At 47.5% G+C, this 27,351-nt stretch overlaps 1 protein-coding gene across 8 annotated transcripts in view; it reads right to left on the reverse strand.

Annotated features, from left to right (window-relative positions):
- Positions 1-26,279, reverse strand: part of NWD1 (NACHT and WD repeat domain containing 1) — a 61,417-nt gene extending 35,138 nt beyond the window's left edge. For 2 of the 8 annotated variants that reach the window (XR_002137792.2, XM_074337973.1), the window contains exons 1-7: positions 21,575-21,897; positions 19,330-19,415; positions 17,350-17,466; positions 12,103-12,400; positions 7,316-8,588; positions 1,826-2,029; positions 592-751 (exon numbers count right to left, since the gene is read on the reverse strand). Coding sequence is in view for 7 of the 8 variants with exons in the window: in XM_074337973.1 (XP_074194074.1) it covers positions 592-751; positions 1,826-2,029; positions 7,316-8,588; positions 12,103-12,400; positions 17,350-17,466; positions 19,330-19,415; positions 21,575-21,692 (2,256 nt within the window). In the remaining variant the exon portion in view is untranslated. Of the gene's footprint in view, positions 1-591; positions 752-1,825; positions 2,030-7,315; positions 8,589-12,102; positions 12,401-17,349; positions 17,467-19,329; positions 19,416-21,574; positions 21,898-23,312; positions 23,501-25,845 lie in introns of those variants that run through there. The other 6 variants (XM_074337970.1, XM_019737029.2, XM_074337971.1 and 3 more) reach the window with 6 other exon arrangements.
- Between the last annotated feature and the right edge of the window lie 1,072 nt (positions 26,280-27,351).

Below are 27,351 nucleotides of genomic sequence, written 5' to 3' on the forward strand. Positions count from 1 at the left end.
GACTTATGTGTATTTCTTAGTTGTAATCATTGTGCTACAGTTAGGAAAAATGTTATGAAAACTGGTGCAAGTTTCCATGGGAACTCTCTGTACTCCATCTGCAACTCTTCTGTAAATCTCAAATGACTTTGAAACTAAAAGTTTTTAAAAAACTTTTAGTTCTGCCTCAGAGGAAAGGGAGCAGGAAGTAAAGAACAAGTAACTGAGAAGGGAGAAATCGTCGAAGGTTTCCTGAAGGAAGAGGCATTTGAGCTGGGCCTTGAGGTGTTTGAGAGGCAAAGAAATGAGGGTGCAACACACCAGCGAAGGACACCAAGTCTTAGAGCTCCCAGGCATAAAAGAAGAAAGACTGGAAGGAAATGTGTGAACGGTGACTGGGGGAGGGGAGTGTGGCAGTGGGTCTTCCTGAGCTCCCTACCCCCCAAATGATGCTCAGCCCTCCCAGGGAAGAGAAGAGGAGGAGGTCAAGAGGGTGTTTTAAGTGAAAATGAGGGAAGAAAGGAACTGGGTGCTCCTTGCCCGGCAGCCTTGGTCTTGCCCACACAGCAGGGTGGAGGTTGCAGGTGGGGAACAGGGGTGCAGACACCTCACCTTGCGGTCCAGGTTCAGGGGTTTTCCCACAAGTGGCAGGGTGATGAGTTTCTTGGTGCCCTGGCTCCAGGTCCCCAAGAAGAAGTCGGCCAAGACTCCGTGCCTCTTGGCTTTCTCAGGCCCTGACAAATAACGCTCTTGGACCACCTCGGCCAGCTGTCTGCATAGAGGGGACACAGGCTGGTGGGTCTGGGGACCAAGTGAGCTCAGAGGTGGCCACCGGCCTTCCAGAAGGCAGTTCCCAAATGCAGGTCCATCCTAAGCCACCGTCTGATGCTTGCTAAGTCTGCTGACCACCTGTCCTATTTGTTACCTAACCTTTATCTCTAAATCACCCCATCTTTCTTTTTACCCTTAAATAAATCTACTTTAAAAAGGAACCTGTGGTCTCCTCATGGTAAACATAAAAGAAGGTACTGTTGACCCTGCAATTCCACTCCTGGAATTATGTACACTGTATATACCCACTGTTTTTGGTATATACCAGAAAGAATTGGAAAACAAAAACTTGTACACACATGTTCACAGCAGCGCTATTCACCAAAAGGTGGAAACAATTCAAATGTCCATCAGTGGATGAATGGATAAGTAAATAGTGATACATCCTTACTGTGGAATATGACTCAGTCATGAAGAGGAATGAAGCTGTGACACACGCTACCACGTGGATGAACCTCGAAAACATGATGCTGAGTGAGAGAAGCCAGACACAAAGGCCACATGGTGTGTGATCCCAGTTATATGAAATGTCCGGAACAGGCAAATCCAGAGACAGAAAGTAGATTGGTGGTTGTCAGGGGCTGGGGGAGGCAGACAGGGAGTGACTGCTCATGGGGACAGGGTTTCCTTTTGTGGTGATGGAAACGTTCTGAACCACTGAGAAGTGATGATTACACAGCATTATGAAAGTATTAAATGCCACTGAATTGTACGCTAAAATGGTGTGTTTTACGTTATGTGAATTTCTCCTCAATTTAAAAAACAAGTTACACCTGAAATCTATGTAATTTTACTAACAATTGTCACCCAATAAATTTAAAAAATAATAATCATAAAAAGAAAAAAACAAGTTAGTTGTATCAGAGTCGGTGCATGGAGACCCTTGAATGCTATTCTAGGTGGACGTGACTCCCTGGGAATGGGGAGAGAAGAAGGATCTGGAACAAGAAGGAGCCTGATCAGTGAGTTCTTGCTCTTAGATACCCAGATAGTGTCATCTCCACGCTGAATCTACCTGTGGGTGATGGCCAGGAGCATGAAGTTATCCACGGGCCGCCTGGACAAGCAGTTTCCTAGATCGCGACGAAGCCTCACCCACAGCAGGGGTGGGAAACGCAGCAGCTCCTTGCTGGGCGGGGTCCAGTCCTGGTACACAGCCTGGAGGACCTCGTCATCCAAGGACAGGACGTCCTTCAGCTCAGCCTCAGAGAGCCCATGCCTGTGGGGAGGAACGGCGGGGAACACACCTGTGTCTCCTGAATTTGGAGGACACTGACACCAAAGGAGGGAGAGACGCAGTCAGCTGCACAGCGTCCTGCCTGTCACCAAAGCATTTACCCTGAGGACCAGCATCTGCACAGTGCGCAGGCCCGGCGGGAACCAACGCCCGGTTCCAGCTGTACCCATCACATAGACCTTTCCTGATCTTTCCTTCTGCGTACACACAGCTACAGAACTGCGAACCATCTCTTCCTCAACCTCTGATGAGTCAGGAAGCATAGGGAAGGAGAGAGGAGGTAACGTAGGAAAATAATTCAGAAACCAGCTGTGCCCACCCTGGCCCACCCCGTGTTTCCTGGCCTGAGAAAGGGCTGAGCGAGAGAAAGGGTGTGTTTTGAGATAGGACGAGTGACTGAAGTTTTGGTGCTGGGCTGGAACGAGCTTTCTAACACCTGTGAGCATGAGCCTGGGAAAACTGTGGATTTACCTGCAAAGGAGAACATCAGAGTTCATTTCAGAGCAGGGGGGAGACAGAGGCTGGCTTCTGTGTGCACCTCACTGGGTAGAAACCCTTCGTGTGGCTTTTTTTGAATTCTCTGATGTTGAGTAAAGTCTTCATTTTGATCAAAACACCTGCCACATTCTTCACATATACAGACTACTTACTTAGCATTTTATGATGTATGACAAGGTGGGTATCCCCAAGAGGGAGAGAGAGAGAGAGAGAGAGAGAGAGAGAGAGAGAGAGAGAGAGGAGACAGGGTCTGTTAGGCTAAGGCAGACTTTCTCACACTCAGCACTACTGACATCTGGGGCTCCCTATTCTCTGTTGGGGCGTCCTGTACATTGTAGGGTGTAGAGCAGCATCCCTGGTCTCCACCCACTAGATGTCAATAGCAGCCCCTTCCCGAGTTATGACAACCAAAATGCCTCCAGCCATCGCCCAGTGCTCCTGGAGGGGCAGACCCACCCCAGGTGAGAACCACTGGCCTAGAACTCAGGCCTGCTCCGAGCCAGGTTCTCAACTATGACGCCACACTGAGTCCGTGTGTAAACATAATATATTTTCATGGAACTGGAGGCCCCTAAATCACCTTCCCCACAGTCATCTTCCTTAACTCCCCCCCACTCCCTTCGGCCAGCCCCTGGAGGAGGGTGGTCCTACTCTCAAGGAAACCCCAGCTTTACTCATTGGACCAGACGTGGGGCCAGAAAGGCCGATTGATTTCTGTCTCCCCAGATTTTGCAATTAGGACTCAAGAAGAAGCCAGTACGATGACCTCAGGTCCCTGAAATGGGAGCTCATGATGCCAACAGAAGCTGGAGGCAAGCTGCACTTCAGGGAAGGGGAATGGAAGAGTCCAAAACAAAAGCCGATGTGCAGAGAGGATCCAGAGGGAGAGGGGATGAGAAACTGCCCTGATTCTTGTGGCTTGCTGGTTTCCATGACAACTCTGCTTCCTCCTCATAGACAGCTTCTGAGTGGCCTAATGGCCCAACCCCTTTATTCTGGAACATTCCCCCAGTCTGTCGTTGTAGCATTCAGGCCAGTTCCCCACTCTGGGGCAACCAATCACAAAATCTGGGGTATGTGCCCCGCTGGAGATGTCTATCGGGTGGCCCTGGATTCCTCCCGTGGCCTTGGCATAAAGCCCTATTTCTTATTCATGAGCATGAGTGGGATTCTGTTCCTGGCAATCAAACCAACTAACAAACAAAACACCCCCCTCACTGATGGCCGCCCATCTTGCCTGATTTTTGGCAAAAGACAAAGGTTGGAAAGAGAAACACTGCCCCCAACACTGAGAAGAGGCAAAATTGCATCATCCAGCATTTTGAGATGGGCTCAAGTGTTCCTGACAGCCATTTGCATTAAGGTAAAGCTCTGTTGCCTGGTGTGTCTGCTAATTGGTCTCCATCCCACCCACCTGGAGGTTGGAGTGGGCTGCTGGGTGAGTCTGACGAACATACTCCTCTCTCCTGCTCATTATTTCTGACTCACCCTCCACAACTGACATCTCTGAGCAATCCCTCCTGATCCTGACCCAGGTTCACAGAAGTTCACAGCCCTGACTGAGACTTTCTCTGCGCTGAGCTACCTCATTTACGCCTTCATTCCTTTAAACTCTGTAAACACACTGGAATTGGATTTTCCTGTTAGATTTTTGCTGACTCCCATGCTGCAAGCCTGGAGTTAGATGTAGATGCAGGCTTGTGCTTGATTCTTGAGAGAAGTCTGCTTTAAGAAGATTTTTCTGAGATCTCCCCATGTGTTGCTTGTTAATTACAAAGGGGAACATTGCAAATTTGCAGTGGGGAAAAATTTTGTGCCCAAGAAGGGCCAAGCATCACGAGGATATGATCACGAGGAAACATCAGACCAACCCAGGGGGAGAGAACTACAATCTTTCCCCCAGCTTTGCTCCCTGTACCAGCAGCATTGCATGGGAGAAACACAGAATTCCAGGCTCCACCCCAGACCTGCTGAACTCTTTATTCAAAAACAGGACCGAGGGGCCCGCCAGGTGGCTCAGGCGGTTGGAGCTCTGTGCTCCTAACTCTGAAGGCAGCCAGTTCGATTCCCACATGGGCCAGTGGGCTCTCAACCACAAGGTTGCTTGCCAGTTCAATTCCTCGAGTCCCGCAAAGGATGGTGGGCTCCACCCCCTGCAACTAAGATTGAACACGGCACCTTGAGCTGAGCTGTCTCTGAGCTCCCAGATGGCTCAGTTGGTTGGAGCGCATCCTCTCAACCACAAGGTTGCCGGTTCGACTCCTGCAAGGGATGGTGGGCTGTGCTCCCCGCAACTAGCAACGGCAACTGGACCTGGAGCTGAGCTGCACCCTCCACAAGTAAGACTGAAAGGACAACAACTTGACTTGGAAAAAGTCCTGGAAGTACATACTGTTCCCCAATAAAGTCCTGTTCCCCTTCTGTGGGGGCAGAGCCCCAGAAAGTAGTTTACAGGCTCTCGGCCTCACGTGGAGGAGTGCTGGCTCGGGTAGTAGATGGCCGTCAGCTGTAGCCAGTTAGCCAATTAGCCGCCAATATAACTGCTGCGGCTACGGAGGAGAGGAGAGGAGAGAGAAAGAATGGGGGCTAGCAAGAAGATGGCGGCTGGGCTGGCAAGCGTGGATGGCGGTTTGCAGACAGTGTGGACCCAGCCTCCAGTGAGAGTATAGTGCCGCCAGAGAGAATATAGTGGTATGACTCCCCTACCTATGGCTCCGTGGGTGTTCCTTTTTGGCCTCACCATATCCTGCGTTCTTGTGTGGGGAGTGGGAGCAGAGACCCCGCCGGACGCCCTGCACGACAAATAGCGCAGCGAGCAGGGTCTCCCGCACGACACCTTCCCCAATAAAAATCTTAAAAAAAAAAAAAAAAAGAAGAAGAAAGAAGAGGGAATTTTAGACAGAGGCACACATAGGGAGAGGCCAGGAGATGATGGAGGTAGACTGGGGTGATGCGTCTACAAGCTAAGGAATGCCAAGGGTTGCTGGCATTACAAAGGGGAACATTGCAAATTCCTTTGCAAATACCAGAAACTAAGAGAAAGGCCTAGAAGAGATTCTCCCCTGGCACCTGAGCATGGCCCTGCAGACACCTTGACTTCAGACTTCTGGCCTCCAACACTGTGAGAGAATATATTTCTCTTGTTGTAAGCCACCCAGCTTGTGATTTGACAGCAGCCCTAGGAGATGAATGCATGCGTTGTACCTCAATTTTAAAGAGTTAAAAATGAAGAAAAGGGAATTCCTTGTGTACTGTTTGTGGGATTGTAAATTGGTGCAGCCACTATGGAAAACAACATGAAGGTTAAGGAAACAAAAGTGAAAAATAAGCAAACAGGACTGCATCAAACTAAAAAGTTTTTGCACAGCAAAGGAAACCACCAACAAAACAAAAAGCCCACTGAATGGGAGAAGATATTTATCAATATATCCGATAAGGGGTTAATATCCAAAATACATAAGAAACTCATACAATTTAACACCAAAAATCAAACAACCTGTTTAAAAAAATGAGCAGAAGACCTGAATAGACATTTCTGAAAGGTGGTCATACAGATGGCCAATAGTCATATGAAAAGATGCTAAACGTCACTAATCATCAGAGAAATGCAAATTAAAACCACAATGAACTGTCACTTGTCAGAATAGCTATCCTCAATAAATCAACAAACAAGGATGCGAGAAAAGGGAACCCTTGTACATTGCTGGTGGGATTGCAAATTGGTGCAGCCACTGTGGAAAACAATATGGAGGGTCCTCAAAAAGTTAAAAATAGAACTACCATGTGACTCAGCATTCCCACTTCTGGGTGTTTATCCAAGGAAATCCAAAACACTAATTCAAATAGATGTATGTACCCCTGTGTTCATTGCAGCATTATTTACAATGGCCAAGACATGGAAGCAACCTATGTGTCCACTGATAGATGAATAGATAAAGGAGATGTGGCACACACACACACACGGGTGGTGCCAAAAAAATGTACATGCATGACTTGTATTCATCTTCTGTTATCAGTATATGTTGAGTATAACAATTTTAATACAGTTTTTTCCTTTCTTAAAATGTGTATACATTTTTTTGGCACCCTCTGTTTATATGTATATATACATAATAGAATATTACTCAGCCATGAAAAAGAATGAAATCTTACCATTTGCAACAACATGGGTGGATCTAGAGGGTATTATGCTAAGTGAAATAAGTCCGCAGAGAAAGACAACTACCATATTATTTCACTTATATGTGGAATCTAAAAAACAAAACTAATGAATAAACAAAACAAAACAGAAACAGACCCATAGATACAGAGAACAAGCTGATAGTTGCCAAAGGGGAGGCAGTGGGGGATGGGTGGAAAAGACAAAAATATGATCTAGAGCAAGGTGATACGGAAACAAATGATAATAATAAAGGTCAGATTAATGTTATCAAACACTTTCAGGTCTGTGAAAGGTTTTCTTTTGAAGTTTTTTGAGAATTTCCTTGTTTTAAAAAAAACCTTAAAATAATTTTACGTATGGATAAAAAAAAAAAAGGCAGAAAGCATCTTTCCAAAAAAAATGCATTGCAACTAAAGCTTCTTAGTAATATGTATTAAAAGGTATGAGTTGTATATTAGGCTGCTACTTAGTACATCAAATTATGTTAATTTTTAAGAGAGAGACTTTTGTGTCGCATGTTTTATATTTTTCTTGTACATAAACTTTGTTTACTAGCATAAAAAATAAAACTAATCCAGATTTAAAAAAAAGAACGAAAAGAGACTTACCTGGAAGACACAATGTAGCCCAACACTCGGGCCACCAGGAGCTGCCCGTGGGTCTGCTCCAGGCGGGCACACAGCTGGTGCATGGCTTCCTTAGCCGTGGAGGCCAGAGGAGCCGGTGTGATGAAGGAGGTCCATTTCCGGGCCTCCTCAAAGGCCAGCCTCAGCCGCCCAGGGTGCCCGCACTCCGGGAGGCTGGCCCAGAGCAGGTCCCTCTGCCCCGGGCTCAGTGTCCTCCTGGAGGCTTCTAGCAGGAGCTGGATCATCTCTTGTCCTTGGTTGCTAGAGAGGGGTTTCACCTCCCAGTAGGACTCTGGGTCCATGATCGTCTGCTGTACAGTGTCCCAAACTCCCCGCTGCCCTGAGCAGACCGAAAGGATGAGGTGGACCCTTGGGGGACACTGGGGAGGCAGCCAGGGGATCCTCTGAGCGCGGCGGATGGAGTCCACATCATCCACAGCGTCCAGCAGGATCACGAGGGACTCGAAGTTTCGGCAGGAGACCGTGTGCAAGAGGGTGTGGAAAAACTGGACCATCCTGGCATGGGCCTCCTGAACCTGGGCAGGGGGCAGGGGCAGCCCGTAGGCCAGGCACACCTGGAAGCAGACACTCTGCAGCAGGCTGCGGGCATCACAGCTCATCTGCGATGTCCCTAGGAGCCGCAGGACGGCCACCGTCTTGCAGCCCAGCAGCCCCGGCATTTGCTCAGCCAGCTTGCACATTAACGCTGTCTTTCCGATGCCTGGGGGTCCGAAAAGCACCAGGGGCGTGTGGGGGTGGCTGTCATTCTGCCGGAGTCGCTGCCCCACCTGGGCCAGGAGTTCCTGGCGCCCACAGAAGATCTTGGTGGCCTCGGCACTCAGCCCCAAGTGGTGGCGGATCTCCTGGTAGAGCCATGCCAACTCCTGCCTGCCTGCCTCCAGCTCCCGGAGGCGCTCGAGGACCTGGTGGTTAGCCCTGGCCACAAACTGCTCCCCAAGCTCCTTCAGGTACTGAGAGTGAGCCTTGTTTTTAGGGTTCACCAGGTCACGGCTCCAGAGCAAGTGGTGGGCCTTGAGGACTCCGGGCTGCATGTCAGCAATACGCCCCTTGAGGCTGCTGAGAAGGTTCTGGGCATCTGTGTCCAGGCAACCGTCTGGGAGCCGGTCCACCATCTTTAAGGCACAGTCTTCCAGGATGTGTTTGTTGAGGTCTTGGATCTCTCTTAGGAAGACAGTGGCCCCCTGGTGCCCGTCTGTCAAGCTCAGCAGGCCCCGTTCTATCTCCCACTCAATGACTGCAAAAGTGGAGGAGATGGGAAGAGAGTGTGGTCATCATTATGTCATCAGCTGGCCTGAGTGGGGACCCTTTGGAGACACATTCGGGAGATGTGGACACTGGTTCTCAAGCTCAACATGAGCCTGAGTGACCTGGCATAACTATAGACAACATGCAAACAAATGCTCTTGAGTATGTTCCAATAAAACTTTATTTACAAAAACAAATGGTGGGCTGGATTTGGTCCTCGGGCCATGCTTTGCCGACCCCTGTCCCAGAGTATGCAGCAGCTGCTCTGAGGACACATATTTTCCAAGGCCAAGGGCCCACAATGACTCCTCCTTGGAGGCTGTTGTTTGGAAATAGCAGTCAGACCAGGGGAGTATTTTTGAAGCCACCCTACACTCAGCAGAGGCGCCGAGTTCCCTGAGGCTGAGCAAGCCAGGCCTTTGCTTGGAGACAGGATTCAGTCTCCAAGCTAAAGACAAGAACCACTCAAAAGTCCTCCTTGGAGTGACCCCACACCTGCCTCAGCCCTGTGAATGGAGGTCAGAAGTGAAGGCAACTAACAGTCTTGAAATGGGATCCTTGGTGGACCCCATTTTGGATGGACCAATCTAAGATCACCAGCAACTTGTGACCTTGGGCAAATCACTGCACCTCTCTGAGTCTGTTTCCTCCCCTGTGACATGGCTGTACTAGTTCAATCCTGAGAGGCTGTTAATGAAGGCTTTTTTTTAATGAACTAATTCTTGTGAAAAGCTGAGCACATTATACTGAAGGAACAAAGCCAATCTCAAAAGGTTACAGAATGTGCAATTCTATCTTCTATAACATAAAATTATAGTGATGGAGACGAATTAGTCATTGCCAGGGGGTGGGGGTTGTGGGGAAGGGTAATTGTGCCCCTAAAGGGGGAGCGGGAGGGAACCTTGCAGTGAGGGGACAGTCCTGTGTCTTGACTGTGGTGGTTACTTGAAGCTACACAGATGATAAAATTGCATAGAAGGAAATACATGCACTCACACACGTTTGCACACATGCAAAGGTGTGCCTGTAACAGTTGCGCTCTTTCGGGATTATAACATTGTCCATTTCTTGGTTGGAATATTGTACTCTAGTTTTGCAAGATGTTTCCTTCGGGGGAAACTGGGTAAAGGATATATGGAACCTCCTCCTATTATTTTATTTATTTTATTTTTTGCAACTTCCTGCAAATCTCTATTTCAAAATAAAAAAAACTGGAAAAAAAAAGAAAGCTGAGCAAGGCAACTGGAAAATAATATGCTGAGAGACACTGTCGCTAACATGCCTTTGTGCTTTCTGCTACTTTCAAGGAGTTGCTACTTGTTCTTTCAAATGGGACTTTTTTATTTTATTTTATTTTATTTTATTTTATTTATTTATTTATTTATTTATTTATTTATTTATTTATTTATTTATTTATTTATTCCAAGTGGAACTTCTTAACGGGCTAGGTTCTTAACGGGCTATTGCTTTTCAGAGCTTGAATACAAGTTCATGGCTGGGACAAGACCCTTTAGACCCCACAATGACTCCATGACATACTAACTCTGATTAGTTCCTATTCACAGATGAGGAAACTGAGGCTCTAAGGCTTCCAGAAGTCAATACAGCTGGGAAGGGGCCAGGCTGAGCGGCAAATCCAGCCCCATCCCAAAGTACAGATAGATGCCAGGCTCTGAATGTGGCCCTGATGGCAGATATATCATGAAAGCAATTAGCACATTTAGCTTCGTGTCATAGAGCAAACAAATAGCAACATAGTAAGTGCCCTGTAAACAGTAGCCATTAACATTATTTACATAAATAGTGTATTCAAAATTGATATGTCATTCCCAGTCTTAACGAAAGGATCAAGGGCAGCATCACTTGTGATGTCAGGTGGGCATCAAGGTACCCTGTCTAATCACGAGAAAATACCAGACAAGCTTAGAGTGAGGGGCGTTCCATAAAACACCAGGCCAGCACTCCTCAAAATGGTCAAGGTTGTGAAAAACAAGGAAAGACTGAGAAACTGTCACAGACCAGAGGAGCCTAAGGAGACATGTTGACTAAACACAAGGTGGGATCCTGGATGGGGCCCTGGGACTGAAAGGGAATGTTAATGAGAAAACTGGGGAAACCTGAATAAAGTCTGGAGTCTAGTTAATCACCATGTACCGATGTTAAGTACCGGTGTTAATTTCTCAGCTCCAACACATGTACTGCGGTCACATATGATGCTAAATCATCTCAGCAAAGAACATATGGGAACTTGGTACTATCTTTGTAGCTTTATCACCTTGTAACTTTCCTGTTAATCTAAAATGATCCCCCCAAAGAAGTTTATTTTTAAAAATAGATATGTCATTAGTAGAATTAATATATAATAGGTCTAATAGATAATAAATATAATTGATATATTTTAATAAAATTAAAATACTATTACTATAAATTACTACATTCAATATCCTTAAATAAGTCAATATATTTAATATGTTTATAACATAAATCCACATATTTAATATATTCATAATACAAATTCATATATTTAATATGCTGATAAATAAACTCATGTATTTAATATTTCAGTAATAGATAACATATAATAACCAGTATATTTTAATAAGATTAAATTCATACATTTAATGTTTATAAATGAATTAATATATTTTATATTTTTAGTGTAATATAATATACTGAATTTTAGTATAATATAAATTCCTGTATTTAATATGTTGATAAATGAACTCATATATTTAATATTTTTAATAATATAAATTCATATATTTAGTATGTTTAATAATATAAATTGACATACTAGTAACTCACAAACTGACATGTTACTAACCCAAGAACAGTAATAACCCATGTCTTGCTGGCAGGAAGCAGTGGGGAAATGGATTGCTCACGCTGCATTTTTAGAAAAATCTTTCTGGTATCTGGAGTAGAGGATGGTGGGAGAAGAGCGTGGGGTGAGAGGTGAGAAGTAAGGGACCAGATGGGAGTTGGGTGATGGCCTCTACAGTCACAGGGTCAAATCCCTACTCTCACCCTGGGGCAGATGAGACTCCGCCTTCCTGCGCCTCAGTTTCCCCCTCTGAGGCAGGTGCAGCAAGGCCAGACAACTCCGAGTCCTCAGCAGGGGCTGACTTCAGCTAACACAGAGGGATCCACTCATCCAGTTTCCCCAGGACTGGCCTGGGTTCGGTCCTAACAGTCCTGCATCCTGGGAGCTTCTCAGTCTCAGGGAAACAGAAATGGTGGTCATCCTAGAACACGTCCCCCAAAGCCAGGGGCCCCCCTGGAGTAAGGGAAGGAGACATGAGGGAGAAGAGGATCCTAAGAGACCAAGGTTTAACTGAATGGGGCTGGACTCTCTTGGGTCATCCGTAAAAATGACCTTGGAACCAGGGATCCAGGAGCTAGGCCGGCTTGGCATTGACAGAAATATGGACCGGGGCATGTGGAGTGTATTCTGAGCACATGGGCATTTCCCGTGGCCCCTCAGGGTTGTCCCGCAGCCTCACCTGACCGGTGGTAGTAATGCCACTGCTCCTGGGTGATGAGACCCAGCCTCCTGGCCTGCTGGGCTCCACAGCGAAGCACAGAGGTCAGGGTAGCCTCCTCAGGCCCGTGGGTCTCCCTGGTGCCCGCAGCCTGTAACACGTAGGTGGGGGGCACGGCGTTCTCGTCCTTCTGGAAATGGTGAGCCACCAGCTCTAGGTCACCCGGCCTGGTGGTCAGCTGGGACTTCAGAGCCTCCCACTCCTTCTCTTCGATCAGCGTGGGGACCGGACAGGGACCATACTGGTCACCTAGGAGGGCCTGGCAGAGAGAGGGGCACAATCTCAAATCTCGGCTCTGGCTCTTAGCTCTGTGACCCTGAGTGAGGCACGCCAGCCCCTAAAAATGGGTCTGGCCATAGTGCCATAGCAACAATTACCTTAAGACGTGCAGGCAGAGACTTATTAGCACCTGCGTGTGGAAGTACCTGAAAGCATGGCACACGGGACTGGTAAATTTGGAATTTGATTGAGCTCCAAGCATCACAGAGTCTTTTGCTTGGGAAACCCTCTGTGGTGGCTAAATAGTGGCCCTCCCCCCAAAGATATCCAGACCCAATCCCTGGACCTGTGAATGTACCTTACACGGAAAAAGGTGATGATTCATCTTACGTGTCAATTTGACTGGGTTAAGGGACACCAGAGAGCTGGTCATTAGCATTTGAACTGGTGGACTGAGTGAAGCAGGGGGCCCTCCCCAATGCAGGGGGGTTCATCCAGTCCATCAAGGGCCTAAAAGAACAAAAAGAAGGAAGAAGGGCAAATTCCTGTCTTCTCCTGTTCTTGGACATCGGTTCTCAGGTATTCAGACCCAGATCAGGATTCATGCCATCAGCTCCCCAATTCTCAGGGCTCAGGACTCAGAATGAATTACACCACCGGCTTTCCTGGGTCTCTAGCTTGCAGACAACAGGTGGTGGGACTTCTCGGCCTCCATAAGCACATGAGCCAATTTCTACAACAAATCTCCTGTCTATCTCTATCTCTATTTCCATCTAATCTATATCTATAGCACATCTATCTATCTATCTATCTATCTATCTATCTATCTATCTATCTATCTATCTATCTATCTATCTATGTCAATCTATCTATCCTATTGGTTCTGTTTCTCTGGAGACCCCTGCCTGTTATAAGGGTCTTTGCCAATGTGATTAAATTAAGGGTCTTGAGCTGGAGAGATGATCCTGGGTTATCCAGGTAGGCCCGAAATGCAATCCTAAGAGTCTTTAATAAGAGACAGGCAGAGGGACAGTTGACAAAAACAGAAGAGAAGAAGAGGATGTGACAGCAAAGCCAGAGACTTGGAGTGATGCAGCCAGAAACCAAGGAGCATCTAGAGCCCTCAGAAGCTGGCAGAGACGAGGAAAACTTCTCCCCGAGAAATTTAAGAAGGAGCACAGCCCTGCTGACACCTTGATTTCAGACTTCCGGCCTCCAGACCACAATAAATTCTGTCATTTTAAGCCGACCAGTTTGTGGTGATTTGTTCCAACAACCCAAGGACTCTGCGACTCCCCCTAACTGTACATAAGAGAAAACTGTAGCTCCTCATATGTAGGTACTGGCTTGTCCCAGAAATAGCTACAGCCTCTGTTGGCTCTACCCAAATATCAGGCTATGATGTGGCCCTGGGGGCAGGACTGTCCCTAACGGCAGCCAGGGAGCAGGGCTTGATGAGAGAGAGGTGAAAGTGGGTCTCAAAAGTGCAAGGATCCTGTCTTTGTTCAGAATTTTGATATTTTCTTTTGGATCAATTTTTGTATTTGAAAAACAACATTGCATTAAAATGTTTATCTTGATAACTAAGACTTTTGGTGCCCCTTTACATTTTGTGCTAGAGGTGAATGCCTCACTCTCCTCACCCTAATCCAGCCCCTGCAGCAGGCCTTAGAAAACCCAAACTCCTGCTCCCTCCTTGTTAGGTGTGGAAACTGAGGCCCCGGGGATGGTGCCAAATTGGAACTGGTCTGAGGTCATGGGTTTAAAGGCCAACTGGGAAAGGGGTGGGGGTGGGGGGCCAGGTCCCAGGGTGGAACCTCTGAGTTCTGAGCACAGTCATTCCCCAAATATTTATTGAGCCAAGCCCACGACAGCCGCTCAGGAGACAGTCGTGACCAGGATGGTCTTGGTCATCAATCCAAGAATAACACTCATGTCAAAGTGCAGCTGACCTAGTGCTAGGAAGAAAGCACATGTGGGCTGTGGAGTCAGGGAAATCCCCCTGAGGAAGTGAGGATCCAGCAGCAGAAGATCTGAGAAGAGAACACTGGGCAGAGTGCCTGGCTGGCAGCAGAAACAGCATGTGCTGAGACCCTGTGGCAGGAAGTGCAGACCCGTACAAGCAGGGGAAACCCCTGCTTGTTCAGTGCAGGAAAGCCAGGGAGGCTGAAGGACCAAGAAGGAGGGAGCAGTGGAGGAAGCACGGGCTCTCCCGTGGGCAAGATTCTGTAGGGTGTGGTGAGGCCCTAAGATTTTGGTTCTAGTGCCAAGAATGCTCGAATGCCCTCTCTGCCCTGACACATTCGCACAAAGGACAAACTGGAACATGAGAGAATCAGGCCTAGGATACTGGGCCCAAAGTCTTGAGTTTCCTCATTATAACATGGAAGCAAGCACCCCCTCGCCTCTTCATTGGGTTGTTCCAGAATATTCCAGGCGTGTGCACCCCGGAAACCTGGATAAATGGAAGCTGGATGTTGATGAGGACGATATTCTCCCTCCTGGGCCTTCCCAGCAGTGACAGCCTCGTTGGAAGAAAAGAAGTTGGGAAAGGAGTCGCCAGCCAACTACAGACGGGAGATCTTAAGGAGACAGATGGTTAAAAAAAAAAAAAAAAAAGAGCTTGTGTCTGTGGGACCAGAGCAAGGGGAGCAGGAAGAGCTGAAAAGAAGGAAAGAAGGAGATCAAGGAGTCGTCAGGAGACACTGGAGCTTCAGGTGGCCCAAGAGACCCAGGACCGTAAGAAGGAAGTGCTTGGGGAGCGTCCCTGCCACGTCTCCTAATGACTTATTTACCAGAGAGAAGGCTCTCCCAGGGCCTCCAGCGCAGCTCCGATTTTCATGGAAAGTCCCCCAAATCAGAGCCACTGAAGGAGAATGAAGCCCTGACTCTCAGACAACAGAGGGGAGATGCCTGGTACAGGAGAAAAGCAGGAAGTGAGTAGAGGTCCCTGGCCACCCAATGAGCCCTCCTGGAAGGCTGTGCAAGGTCCCTGGGCCGGTGGGGCCTGGGGGAAGCTCAGAGATCATCCTGCTGTCCCCCATGTCACCTGGAGGCTGCGTTGTGCTTTTTGCTGCCTGCAGTTTGGGTTGCAAAATCGAATTCCCCCTGGAGTTCTTCTCCCCATCTCCCTTTTTTCTTTAAGATTTTTTTTTCTTTGAAACTTAACAAAATGATCAACCGTCAGGCTCATTTGGAAAACTAAATGAGAAGATTGGGGAACAAATAATTTGTGAGGGAGATGCACAGGCAGGAGGGTAGAGCCTTCCAAATGGTAGGATGCAGTTTAAAGCAATAATAATTAAAACAGAGTGGTTCAAAGGTACACACTTCCAGTTACAAGATAAATGAGTCCTGGCGATGTAATGTACAACATGACCATAGTGAACAATATGTGGGATATTGGAAAGTTGCTAAGAGAATAGATCCTGAGAGTTCTCATAACAAGGAAGAAAAGATTCCTTTCTTTCTCTCTCTCTCTTTTTAATCGACATGAGATGATGGATAGTAACTAAACTTATTGTAGTAATCATTTCACAGTGCATGTAAGTCATCATTGCACCATATACATTAAGCATGTACAATGCTGTGTGTTAATTATGTCTCAAGAAAACGGGGAAAAAAGAGGAAAAAAGTGGTGCCAACATACCAAGAAATCCGAGAGCAAAAGAATGAAAATGCAAACCCGGTTGTATAGATAACAATTAATATATAATAAAGAAAGCTTCTCACACACCCTGCCCAGACCTTTGTGTCTTTTAGGGAGGCCTAATCTCTCAGGCAGAACTGGAACTTTCCACACTGTTGGACGTGTTTTCATTTGTGCCATCCGTTATGGTGGCCCCTTGCCATTGCAATGTGGCTAGTAGGACTGAGAAAATGAAATTTTATTTCTACTTGATTTTAAGTAATTTAACTTAAAATTGCCACATGTGGTTTGTGGCTACCACACTGGGCAGTACAAATCTAAGGCCAAACGGGCCTTACCTGGTTCTCTTTATTCCCCTAGAAAAGAGCTTTTATAATGGGACCATACTCTCTTCCATTCTACAGTCTTGTCTCCAGGAGAGGTACAGAGGATTTTTCTCTTTGTTGGGAGCTGCTCAAAGCTTCTTTGTGATTAAGGTGTGTTGGGCAAAGGTACTTTCTTGGCTTTTTCCCTTTTCACTTTCCAAGACAAGTCAGCAAACCTTATCTGTCAAGGGCTAGGGAGCCAATATTTTCAGCTTTGCAGGCCAGATAGCTTCTGTCCCAGCTACTCAGCTCTGCAGTTGTAGCTGGAAAACAGCCACGGACGATATGTAAAGGAAGGGGCTGCATAACAATAAAGTCTTATTTATGAAAACAGGCAGTGGGCTGGGTTTGCTGATTCCTGCTCTGGGACTTCTGAGCCAAAATGTCCTAGTTCTTGGATGTATCTGGTGGTGTAATAAATCAAAACTCTGGAATATCACTTGTCAATCAAAGCCCAAACAGTTCCTTGTGAGCTGTGGGTTGTTTTGGCAACAAAGGGGGTATAGTTGGGAGGGGAGGAGAGAAGACCAGGTAAAAATTGACCTCACCTAGAGTCGAAGGAACTTTGCCCCTGAGGCAGGCTCCAGAAGGGGCCACAGAGTCTGCTCCCAATACCATGGGGCACATGGGAGAAAAAAATTACAAATACCCTGTGGGTGTCCACCTTTTCCTTGGTTTTACAGGATCCCAAAGTTCCAGACAAAGTAGATGGGGTGGGAAAGCTGGGGTGGGCTTCAACACTGCTCTACAACTCACCTGCTGCTGCCACTTGACTGCTAATGTCTGGATCCCAGCTAGCTCTGCAGAAAAAGTGCCATGAACAATTAGCAATGTCCGCCATGGGCAGGACATCGCAATTGGGTATGATTGCAGAAATGCCACCCATGTCCCTCCACTGGTGGGTCTGGCTAGGAAGCAAGAGTCATATCATGGTGCTAGAAGTAAGAGCGGTCCCATTCCTCCCGAGACACTCACAACAAAAGCTGGCCCTAGGGATGTTTTCCGACACCGGTCAAGCTCCTCCAAGCAGAGGTCTGTGGTCATGTGGTCAGTGGCCTCGGTGTTCCGAATACCCCACCTCAGATCAACGACCTGGAGATTACAAGCGTGAGTTTGTCAGGGAGGTAGCAGGATGGATGAGTTTTTCAATTCCCTTTGACAAAAGCATAAAGTTTCTTTCAATAAATTTTGACAGCCTCTCCCCAAAGCGGGATGTCTGGATGAAAAGAACTTGAATGAGACCCACAACCCCAGGGAAATCGTGAGAAAAATTATCAGGCAGACCTAGATCGGGGCATCCTGTAGGAGACCAGGCCAGTCCTCCCCAAGAACGCCAAGGTCGTGATCAACCAGGAAAGACCAAAGAGCCATCCCAGACCAGAGGAGACTGGGGAGACATGATGACTACATGCAATGGGATTCCCTGGACAGGGTCCTAGACCAGAAAGAACTGGTGATATCTGGATAACATTAGGAGGTTGGTTAATAACAATGTACCAGTATCAATTTCTTAGTTGTACAAATGCACCCTGATAATGTAAGATGTTCAAATTCGGGGGGAAAACTGGGTGTGGGGTATATGGGAACTCTGTACCCTATGCAACTTTCCTGTAAATCTAAATTCCAAAGTCAAAATTTACTTAAAAACATTTTTGAAAGTTTTTTAAGACCTTGGGCATTTTCAAACTGTTCCTTTTAAAGCGAGGACATGTCCACACTTGTTTGCAGAGCTTTCTTTGCAAAGGAGGGTGTTTAATTTGGCCAAAATCAGATGTGGCAAAGTCTCCTTGGCAACCACACGCTTGCGGTCCATTTTTGCCTGCTAGTCAGAGGGAGGCCGGCAGAATGGCTCAATTCAAGCAGCCCATGGAAGGCTGGGATGAGGAAGTGGGGAGAACGGGACTCAGAACAGTCCCTACCTCCTCAAATTCTTTCACCCAGTGGGAAAGACATCGATTTCTAATGAACTAGAGCACAGGGCGAAAGGTTCACAGCACTGAATGTGCCTGGAGGAAGAAAGAAAGAAAGAAAGAAGGAAAAAGGGTCAGCGACCAGCCTCAGGCAAGAACCTTCCTCTCCCTGTCTTTGAGTTAAGGGTGTTTACAGCGCTTGTCACATAGCTGGCACCGTGTGGACATTAAAGGAGGAGCATGGGAGTTTCATCAGTTCTCAGCTCATAAGTTTTCCTTTTTAGTGCCTCTGCCATTGAGCGGTGTCTCATCCTCAACGGCAGGCAGAGTCGAATTCCCAGCACCGTTTCTTTCTCATCTATGTGAATGATGGCGTATCTCATAATCCAGGGGCCTTCGAACCACTGTCATAAATGGCAAGGAGGCAGCGTCCACTGAAGCTGAGACTCTAAAGATGGTTTGTCAGCTTCTACATCAAAACGTACGAGCAGTGACATCCCCACTGAGGGTTGGTGTGAGAGCTGGAGGAGACTCTGTTTGGGGCCTGTGATGACGATGCACGTCAGGTACACCCTCACAATCCAGAAAAAGGTGCACCCCACACCTCAACGCCCACCCTGCCTACACCACAGCCCTCTTAGACGCCCCTGAAGCTGCCCCAGTGCAGAGAAGGCCAGGAGGGCAGGAAAAAAGTAACAAAACAGTGAGATGCACAAGGAGCATGTCCCCGGGCGTCTGCTCCTAGCACTGTGCCAAACGGCCTGTGCTAACCACAGCCATCATCCCTCCACCTGCCTTTTCAGGGGACTTTTCTCTCCCCAGCCCATTGCCAGGACCAGCTACAGAATTTGAAGGGTCTGCTGCAAAAAGAAAATGTGGGTGTCTTGTTGAAAAATCATGAATTTCAAGGTTCAGCAGGAAAGCGTTAAACCAAGCATGGGGTCCCTCGGAGCTAGGGACCTGTGTGACTGCCTGGGTGGTACCCCCTCATTTCTAGTTTCCGGGCAGTGGAAACGGAGGCAGTAAGAAGCGGGCAGGTGATTACCTCAAACATCAGGCCGTGCTTCTGGCAGAAGTTCTGCACTTCGGGGTACGCAGTGCTCTGCAGAGCTTCTCTCTCTGCATCCATGTCTGCAAGGAATGGCATGGACGGTGTTAGACAGAAGAATCCAGAACTCTTCCCTGGCCTGTGGCTCTGCTCTTAGCTTTACTTGCCCTCTACTCAGGCTGGGGCCCTTCACAGCAAATCAAAAGATACAAAAACATGACGTGAACCCAAGGAGACCAACCACCGAGATTGCCCAGGACTTTCCCTGTGTCAGCACTAAAAATCCCACATCCCAGGAAACCTTGCATTCCCAGCTAACCAGGGTGGTTGGTTGCCCTGGGTTAGGGTGCCATATAAAATACAGGACGCTCATTAAATTTGCATTTCAGATAAAGAATGAATAACTTAAGAGCATAAGTATCTCCCATTCTACGCACTATTTGGATAAATTTGCATTTTGGATAAACCCTGTTTAATTTAAACTTCAGATAAGCAACAAATAATTTGTTGGTGTATGTCCCATTCTATGCAATTGTGTGTATCGATAAACCCAGTTCAATCTGCATGTGAGATAAACAACAAATCATTAGCTAGCATAAGTATGTTCCTTCCATACAATATTTGGGATATACTTATAAAAAGGGATTATTTATGGTTTATCTAAAATGAAATTTAACAGGATGTCCTGGTTTTGCTGCTGTTTTGGGTTTTTGTTTTTGCTAAATCTGGCAACCTTACCCAGGGTAAACCTGGATTCTAAGACCTTCTCCATCACTGACTTCACTGTGTGGCCCTATGCCAAGTGTCAGGCTGGCCTGTTTCCCCCTCTGTAAAATGGGTTGATGCCTCTGCTCTGCAGGGCTGCGATCTCCCCAAAATCAAGAACTTCTTCTTGTCTTGGCCATTACTGACTTCTCAGCACTCAACACAGGCACTCAATAAGCGTTAGTTGAATCACTGCATCTTAAAAGTGAAAGTACCTAGTGCAGCATAGGTGTAGAAGAACAATTTGTTTTCTCTATGTGGCCAAGGGGAGGTCACATTAGTGTCCTAAAAAAGACTCCCAAAGCCACTGGTACAAAGAAGCCACCCAGGTTCTGCCATGGGAGCTGACCTGGACACCCATTGCGGATCTGTCCCCCCCTTCCCATGCCTCTCTTATAAATCCTACAGGTTATTTATATTTGTCCACAAAATATCAACTGGGAAGTTTCTTAGGTATAGACACTGCTAAGATCAAGGGCACAATGGGAAATGAGATATATATTAACACAAATAACGTGGTATGCCAGAGCTGGCCCCTGCTGCTTGGGAGAGCTGATGGCTGTATTTTCATGAATACTGTGAGCCAGTTGTTGGCACAGACACTATGAAAAATGGAATGATCTGAACTTACGATGGAATACATTATTGTAAAAGCAGAGACCGCAAATGCTCAAAACTCACGGCTTCCAAGTTATTTTACTATAGTCGGCCATGAGCTCTGCCCTTGCTGTTTACTGCTATTGCTTTTGTAACAGAAAAATAGTAGAGGGGGGTGAGCCACCGCACAGCCTTGCCCAACTGCATGGTTATGAAGTCACATTGGCACCTCGAAATTGACTGTGGTGGGAGGATTTACATGATGGAAACTGTTGTAAATTATTGGGCAGTACAAACCAGGTGTTTTATGTTTTCTGGGGTTTTAATTTTTTAATTTTTGGAGAACAGGTTATTAAACATTTGCCAGCACACCACTCTATGTAGTTTTTGCCCTTACCGAGCTTGCAGATTGGTGGGAGGAGCCAGGCATTAACCAAATATATAAATTATATAACTACAGCTCTTGGGGCTTCATGGATTCCAGGACCTGCCAGAGCCCAGTGTGACACGTGGGTGACAAGAGGATCATATGAGATAAAGATGGGAGGTGAGCGGAGTCCAGCCGTGCAGGGCCTTGCAGCCATGGGAAGACTCTGGCACTTTTTAAGCCTAGTAGGTAGTGTGTTCATCATAAATGTCAATTGCAATATCATTTGCCACTTACAGTAACTCTATCCAGTCAGGCTCTCAGCCTGGATTATCGAAGAAGAAGAAACAGAGGGTCTGGGAGGCTCCCCCTCACCAGTTCCCACATGGATCACTGGCCAGACTGCATTCGCATCCAGGTCTCTTGGAGGACCCTATAGGCCATGCCCATTGCCCTGGAACCCCCAAGAGTGCCCCCCTACCTCTAAAACCCAAGCCCTTCCCTGTCCCTTACCTGAGACCGCGGAGCTGATGAAGATTGCCACACTGCTGGATGGAGGCACTGGGAGGGGGCCTACCTGACCCTGGAGAAGCCGCCGGCAGGTACCTGGGCTAAGGGGACCCACGCTCATGCTGCCCACCCACCTGGGCAATCCTTCCCTGGGAAAGGGACTAGGTCTCAGACACCTCACGCCAGTGACTTGGTGGCCTTCCTGAGAGGCCAGCTGGGCAAGGCCATCTGGAGTGGGGTGCCCATCTCACCCTCCAAGGCCCCCTCGGTGACCTGCAGCCGTCACCTCCGGCACCCTTGGAGAGCTGAACCAACTGCTCCGCACTGCTCTGCTTGGTTTGCAAACGCTCACAGGAGGGTGTTAGACAGTGGCCTCCCAGCCAAGGCCCTCGAATGTTGGCTACTCCAGGCACTGGAGCCTTTTGTCCCTCAACCAACCAGCTCCTTACCCTAAGAGATCAGCGGTCGCCCCAGCAACTGCAGTTTCTTGGCGCTCAGCGTTGGGGCCTGGGGACAAACCAGCCTGTCGAACACCTGGGTCCCTTGGGGCTCCATGAAAGTTGAGCCTGGGCCCAGGTGTGCAAAGGGAGGCTGTGGGATGCTGGGAGCCATGCCCAGCCCTGGTAGGGCAGGCCAGAAGGATGAACACTTAGAGAAACTCCCCACTAAATTCTGCGTTCACTGACCCTTCCAAGGAGGTCCAGCACCTCTGCACTATGTAAACCAGCAGGTCTCAGCTGGAGGCCTTTTTGCTCCCCATGGGACACTTGCAGTGTCTGGAGAGACATTTTGGTTGTCATGACTGGGGAAGGGAGAGCTATTTGCTTCAAGTGGGTGGAGCCCAGGGATGCGGCTCCACACCCTACATGCACAGGACAGTCCCTGCCACAGAGAATTATCTGTCTCCAAATGTCAGCAGTGCTGAGAAACCAGCATGAAATTGACTCGAGCCAGATCTCCTCGCATGGAGGTGGCCTGGAGCCCGAGGCTGGCTCTCTTTGAAAAGAAGGGAGATTAGCAAGTCTCCAGGGGCAGTTAGGAACCTGCCTACATCAAACTGAGAAGTGGTCTTTGAAATAATAATATTAATATTAATAATATAATAACAATAATAATAAAATGCCAGTTGCAACAACATGGATGGACCTCGAGGGCCTTATGCTAAGTGAAATAAGGCAGACAGAAAAAGACAAATACTGTATGATCTCACTTATATGTGGGATCTAAAAAAGCCAAACGGATAGAAACAGAGTAGAATGGTGGTTACTGGGGGCTGGAGGGTGGCGAGGTGGGGGAAATGGGGAGATGTTGGTTGAAGGTTACGAACTTCAAATTATAAGATGAATAAATTCCAGGGGCTCTAATGTACAGCATGGTGACCCTAGTTAATAATACTGGATTATATACTTGAAATTTGCTGAGAGAGTAGATCTTAAATGTTCTCACCACAAAAAAGAAATGGTAATTATACAATGTGATAGAGGTGACAGTTAACTTACGATGGTAATCATTTTGTAATATACACGTGCATCAAATCAACATGTTGTACACCTTAAACTTACACGATGTTATATGTTGATTATACCTTAATAAAGCTGAGGAAAAAATAATAAAAAACGTGACTGTATGATCAGGAAAAGACCTTCTCATAATTAGACCTGATGGAAAAATGCCCTGATGATGTAAGCCCTGCCCACCCACTTGTCAATATTAACAAACCACGGCCAGAAGGGAGGCATACCTCGGCATCCATGGGCCTGGTGGGAATGCCGGCTCCTCCACCGCCTTTCTGGAGGATTCAAGCAAGTGGCCTCTCGCCCAGGAAATCAGCTGCATTGGCTATGAAATGGTGGTCCCCTTAGCGGTGGGCTAGGGTGAGGAGAGCGAGGCACTCACCTTGGGTGCAACATGTAAGGAAGCACAACATCCCTGAAAATCAAGATGAATGCCCAAATGTCCATGATAAAGAAATGTGCACAGGCGTTTGGGAAATAGGTATGTAAAGTCCCCACTTTACATGCGGACACTCAATAAATAGTGGTATCAGTTCAAATGAATAGTTTGAGTTTTTCCATACCTTTTCCTTCTCTGCCTCAACTTACCTTCCCTGCCTTGTCTGCCTAGGAAAGACCCTGTCATTCCGGGGTCCCTAAGACCGCCGTCAGTCGAGGATTCACTAGGACTCACGAGATTCGGGGAAGCTGTTCTACTCACAGTTACAGTTTGTTACAGTGAAAGGACACAGGTTAACAGTGGTTGGCTTTGGGTAGAGAGTTTAGAGGCCTTGATTGGAAGGGAAACTAACTTTTCATGATGTAGATGCTCCTTGACTTACGGTGAGGTTCATTCCCAATAAACCCCTTGTAAATTGAACACATTTTAAGCCAAAAATGCACTTAATACCACACTGCAAAGTATCTGTTGTCTGCACTCAGGATTGCACGGCTGACTAGCAGCTGCGGCTCCCGGCCACCGCCCGGCGTCAGGAGAGAGTATCGCACCATGTATCACCAGCCCGGGAAAAGATCAAAATTCAAAATGTGAAGTACAGTCTCTACTGAATGCACATCACGTTTGCCCCACCATGAAGTCAAAAAATGTAAGTCAAACCATCGTAAGTCAGGGACCGTCTGTACGAGTTTTTATATCACTTTACGCTGACGATTTTAAATGTTTTATTTTCAATTTTAAATGCTAGTCAATAACAGAAAGGACGCATTCCTGGTGGTCTTTCAGAGCTCCAAGATGCCTCTTCTAAATAAAACAGCTACCCTCAATGTCTCTTTGATGTCCCCTTCCTTTTGTAAATGTTTTATTACTAAAACAGAGGTAACTGAAGGGAGACCTTAAATGTACGATTAGTCCAACATTGGTTTCATGAAAAAGATGACCAAACAGTTTTTGCTCAACATTGGGTAGTTGGTGAGGGCCTCTTTGAGGCAGCCACACATATACACACTCACACAGGATACCGATTAAAGTGAGCCAGGGGAAGAGGTGCATGGGGCGGCACCCAGGAGAGACCAGGCCTGAGCTTCTGGGTGTCCTCTCCCAGTGGAGTCATGGGGACAGCATTTAATTCTCATAGCAACGATGTATGACAAAACACATGGTGCACCACCAACCAGGGAAGCTCACCCCAGCCATCATGTCCAAGGTTTTTCTGGGTGTTGGTTATAAAGACATGGCTGATCTCAGTCTCCAGCCCCTCCAGAGGTTCAGTTGATACCAATGCCCCCGTTATACGTCACAATGTTCGCATTACCTGGCATGTCCCAAGGCCCCCAGGTAAACAAAGATCCTCTGGTTAGGCAGGACATTTCCAGGGCTTAAAGAACACCTCTCAGGAGCAGAGATAGGGCCAAAGCTTTCATGTGCAGGGTATGGACAATGCAGGCCTGCTGAGCTAGTCCTTTCCTGCACAGACCTGATACATATTGTGATGTAGGGTTGACTCTCACCATTTTATGGAAGAGGAAATGGAGGCTCAGAGTGAAAACGTTCTCTCTAGCCTGGAAGTGCAGAGTCAGGGAGCAAGTACTGGTATGGCTCCATCTCCTCCAGAGACCCTCAACGCCAGCCTGGCCATCCAGCCATCTTCCCACAATCCACCCAGACCCTCTGGTTTAGCCACACCCTGCTGACCTCACTGAAGTCCCAGCGTCAGTCTAGGCCTTATCTTAGCCCCTCCTCATCAGTCTCCTGACCTTGAATTTGCCTCTCCCGAAATCTCTGTTCCTTTCCCCATGTCTCTGAGTCCCCAGTACATCCCTCGGATGTGACCCCACTCCAGTGCATGGCCATGTTACCACCTACTGACGTTCATAAGAAGATCAGAGGTTTTGACCTCCACATTCACACTAGGCTTTCTTTCTATTCCTCTAGCCCAGACTTTTTCAATCTCAGCATGCTGACATCTGGACTGGCTCATTCTTTGCTGTGGGGGCTGAGGAGCCTCCTGGCTTTGACCCACTGGATTCCAGGAGCAGACCATCCCCCACCCCAAGTTGTAATAATCAAAACTATCTCCAGACAATGCCAATGTTTACTAGGGGGAAGAATATGACTCTGGTCTAACATAGCCAATTTATTTTAGCCTCAGGGCCTTTGTACATGCCATGAATGCTCTCTCCTTGGTCCTTTCACGTCTTTCACATTTCAGCTTAAATGCCACCTCCTGAGAGGCTCTCCTTGACCATCTCATTACTCAGTGACCTCCCAAGTCACTCTGATGCCATCAACCTATTTTAATTCTCTGCACAGTAGATACTCACCACCAGCAGATGTTTCTTCTTTGCTTGTTTACTGCTTGTCGCTCCCAAGAAAACGTGACTTTTACAAGTACGAGGATCTCGTCTGGCAAGGTTGGCATGCTTGGCACATAGTAGGTGCTCAGCAAATAACTGTCACATCAACAGACTGACGTTGAGACGTGTCCCTGACCTACAACAATCCATCGTTCTCAATTCCTGTTTGCCGCTGCAGACAACTAAGCAGGACTGAACTTCCTCAGAAAAGACAGAAGCGCCTTGCAGCGACTGCCTTCTGGTTTGTCTGGGGAGCTCCAGCCTCCCTCTAACTCCTGCTGGAGGTAGAAGGGACAGTTTAGAATCCTCTGGGGAAGTAGGTTGGAAAGAAAGTTTTTTGGGCCCAGTGCTGGCCGGAAAGCAAGCCCCCGGCAATCCTAGTAACTTTTGTCTCAGATAATCAGCAGGTCCCTCCCTGCCAATTCCCCCAGCAACTGGAATAATGAAAAGAAACTGTGTGGCTCTCAGGCCCCAGCTAACCTGGGCACTTAGCCAAATTCGGTGGTTAACTGTTATGTGCCAGGCTAATACAGTCAACATAGCAGATGCCATTTGGTGAGGGTCTATGAGGTGCCAACTGGTTGGCATTTGGCATTGGCAGTCACACAACAACCCGAGAGGCAAAGCAGATATTATGATCCTGTCACATGGATGGAGAAAGGAGGTCCAGAGAGATGAAACCCTTTTGTGGGCCTCTCTGAGCTCGTTTTCTCAGCAATCTCTTGGGATGGTAAGAGAATAAAATGCACGTGTATAAAGAGCCTAGCACCACACCTGGGTTATACAAAAGGCTCACCAATTGTTGGCCATGATTGAGTACTATTATTACCAGGCTCACTCAACAAGTGACAGAGTCAGGAATCAACACTTCCTGTGTCCATGTCCCAGCAAGCATTAATGAAACGTAATTCTCTAGAGCAGGGTTTCCCAACCTCGGCACTGACATTTAGGGCCGGCTCATCCTGGTGGGGCTGTCCTGTGCACAGGAGGATTTTGAGAAGGGTCCCTGGCCTCCACCCATTAGATGCAAGTAGCAGCACCACCCCAACATTGTCCACTGTCCACTGGGGAGCGGAGTCCCCACCTCCATCCCCTGACTCAGAACCACTGCTCTCATGTTACATAGTCATGTTACTATGATCATGTTGCTATATGTCGAGTAACAGGTGCAAATATACATACTGTCTCCAATACCTCCAGCGACCTGGGGACTGCTGTTTGCTACTCTGGTTTACCGATGATGAAAATCAGTGTCATGCTGGGTCTCTAGTCCTGTTCCCCGCACCAGAACGCAGGATATGGTGAGGCCAAAAAGGAACACCAACAGAGCCATGGATGGGGGAGTCATACCACTGTATTATTGCTGGTGGCTGGGTTGGAGACACAAAAGCAAACACCCCCCAGGGCCCCAACAAGGGGTATTCCTGCACCCCAGTCTCACTGGCAGCTGGACGAGACACAGGAAGTAGGATC

Source organism: Rhinolophus sinicus, linkage group LG07, assembly GCF_036562045.2.
Source record: "Rhinolophus sinicus isolate RSC01 linkage group LG07, ASM3656204v1, whole genome shotgun sequence".
Lineage (NCBI taxonomy): Eukaryota > Metazoa > Chordata > Mammalia > Chiroptera > Rhinolophidae > Rhinolophus > Rhinolophus sinicus.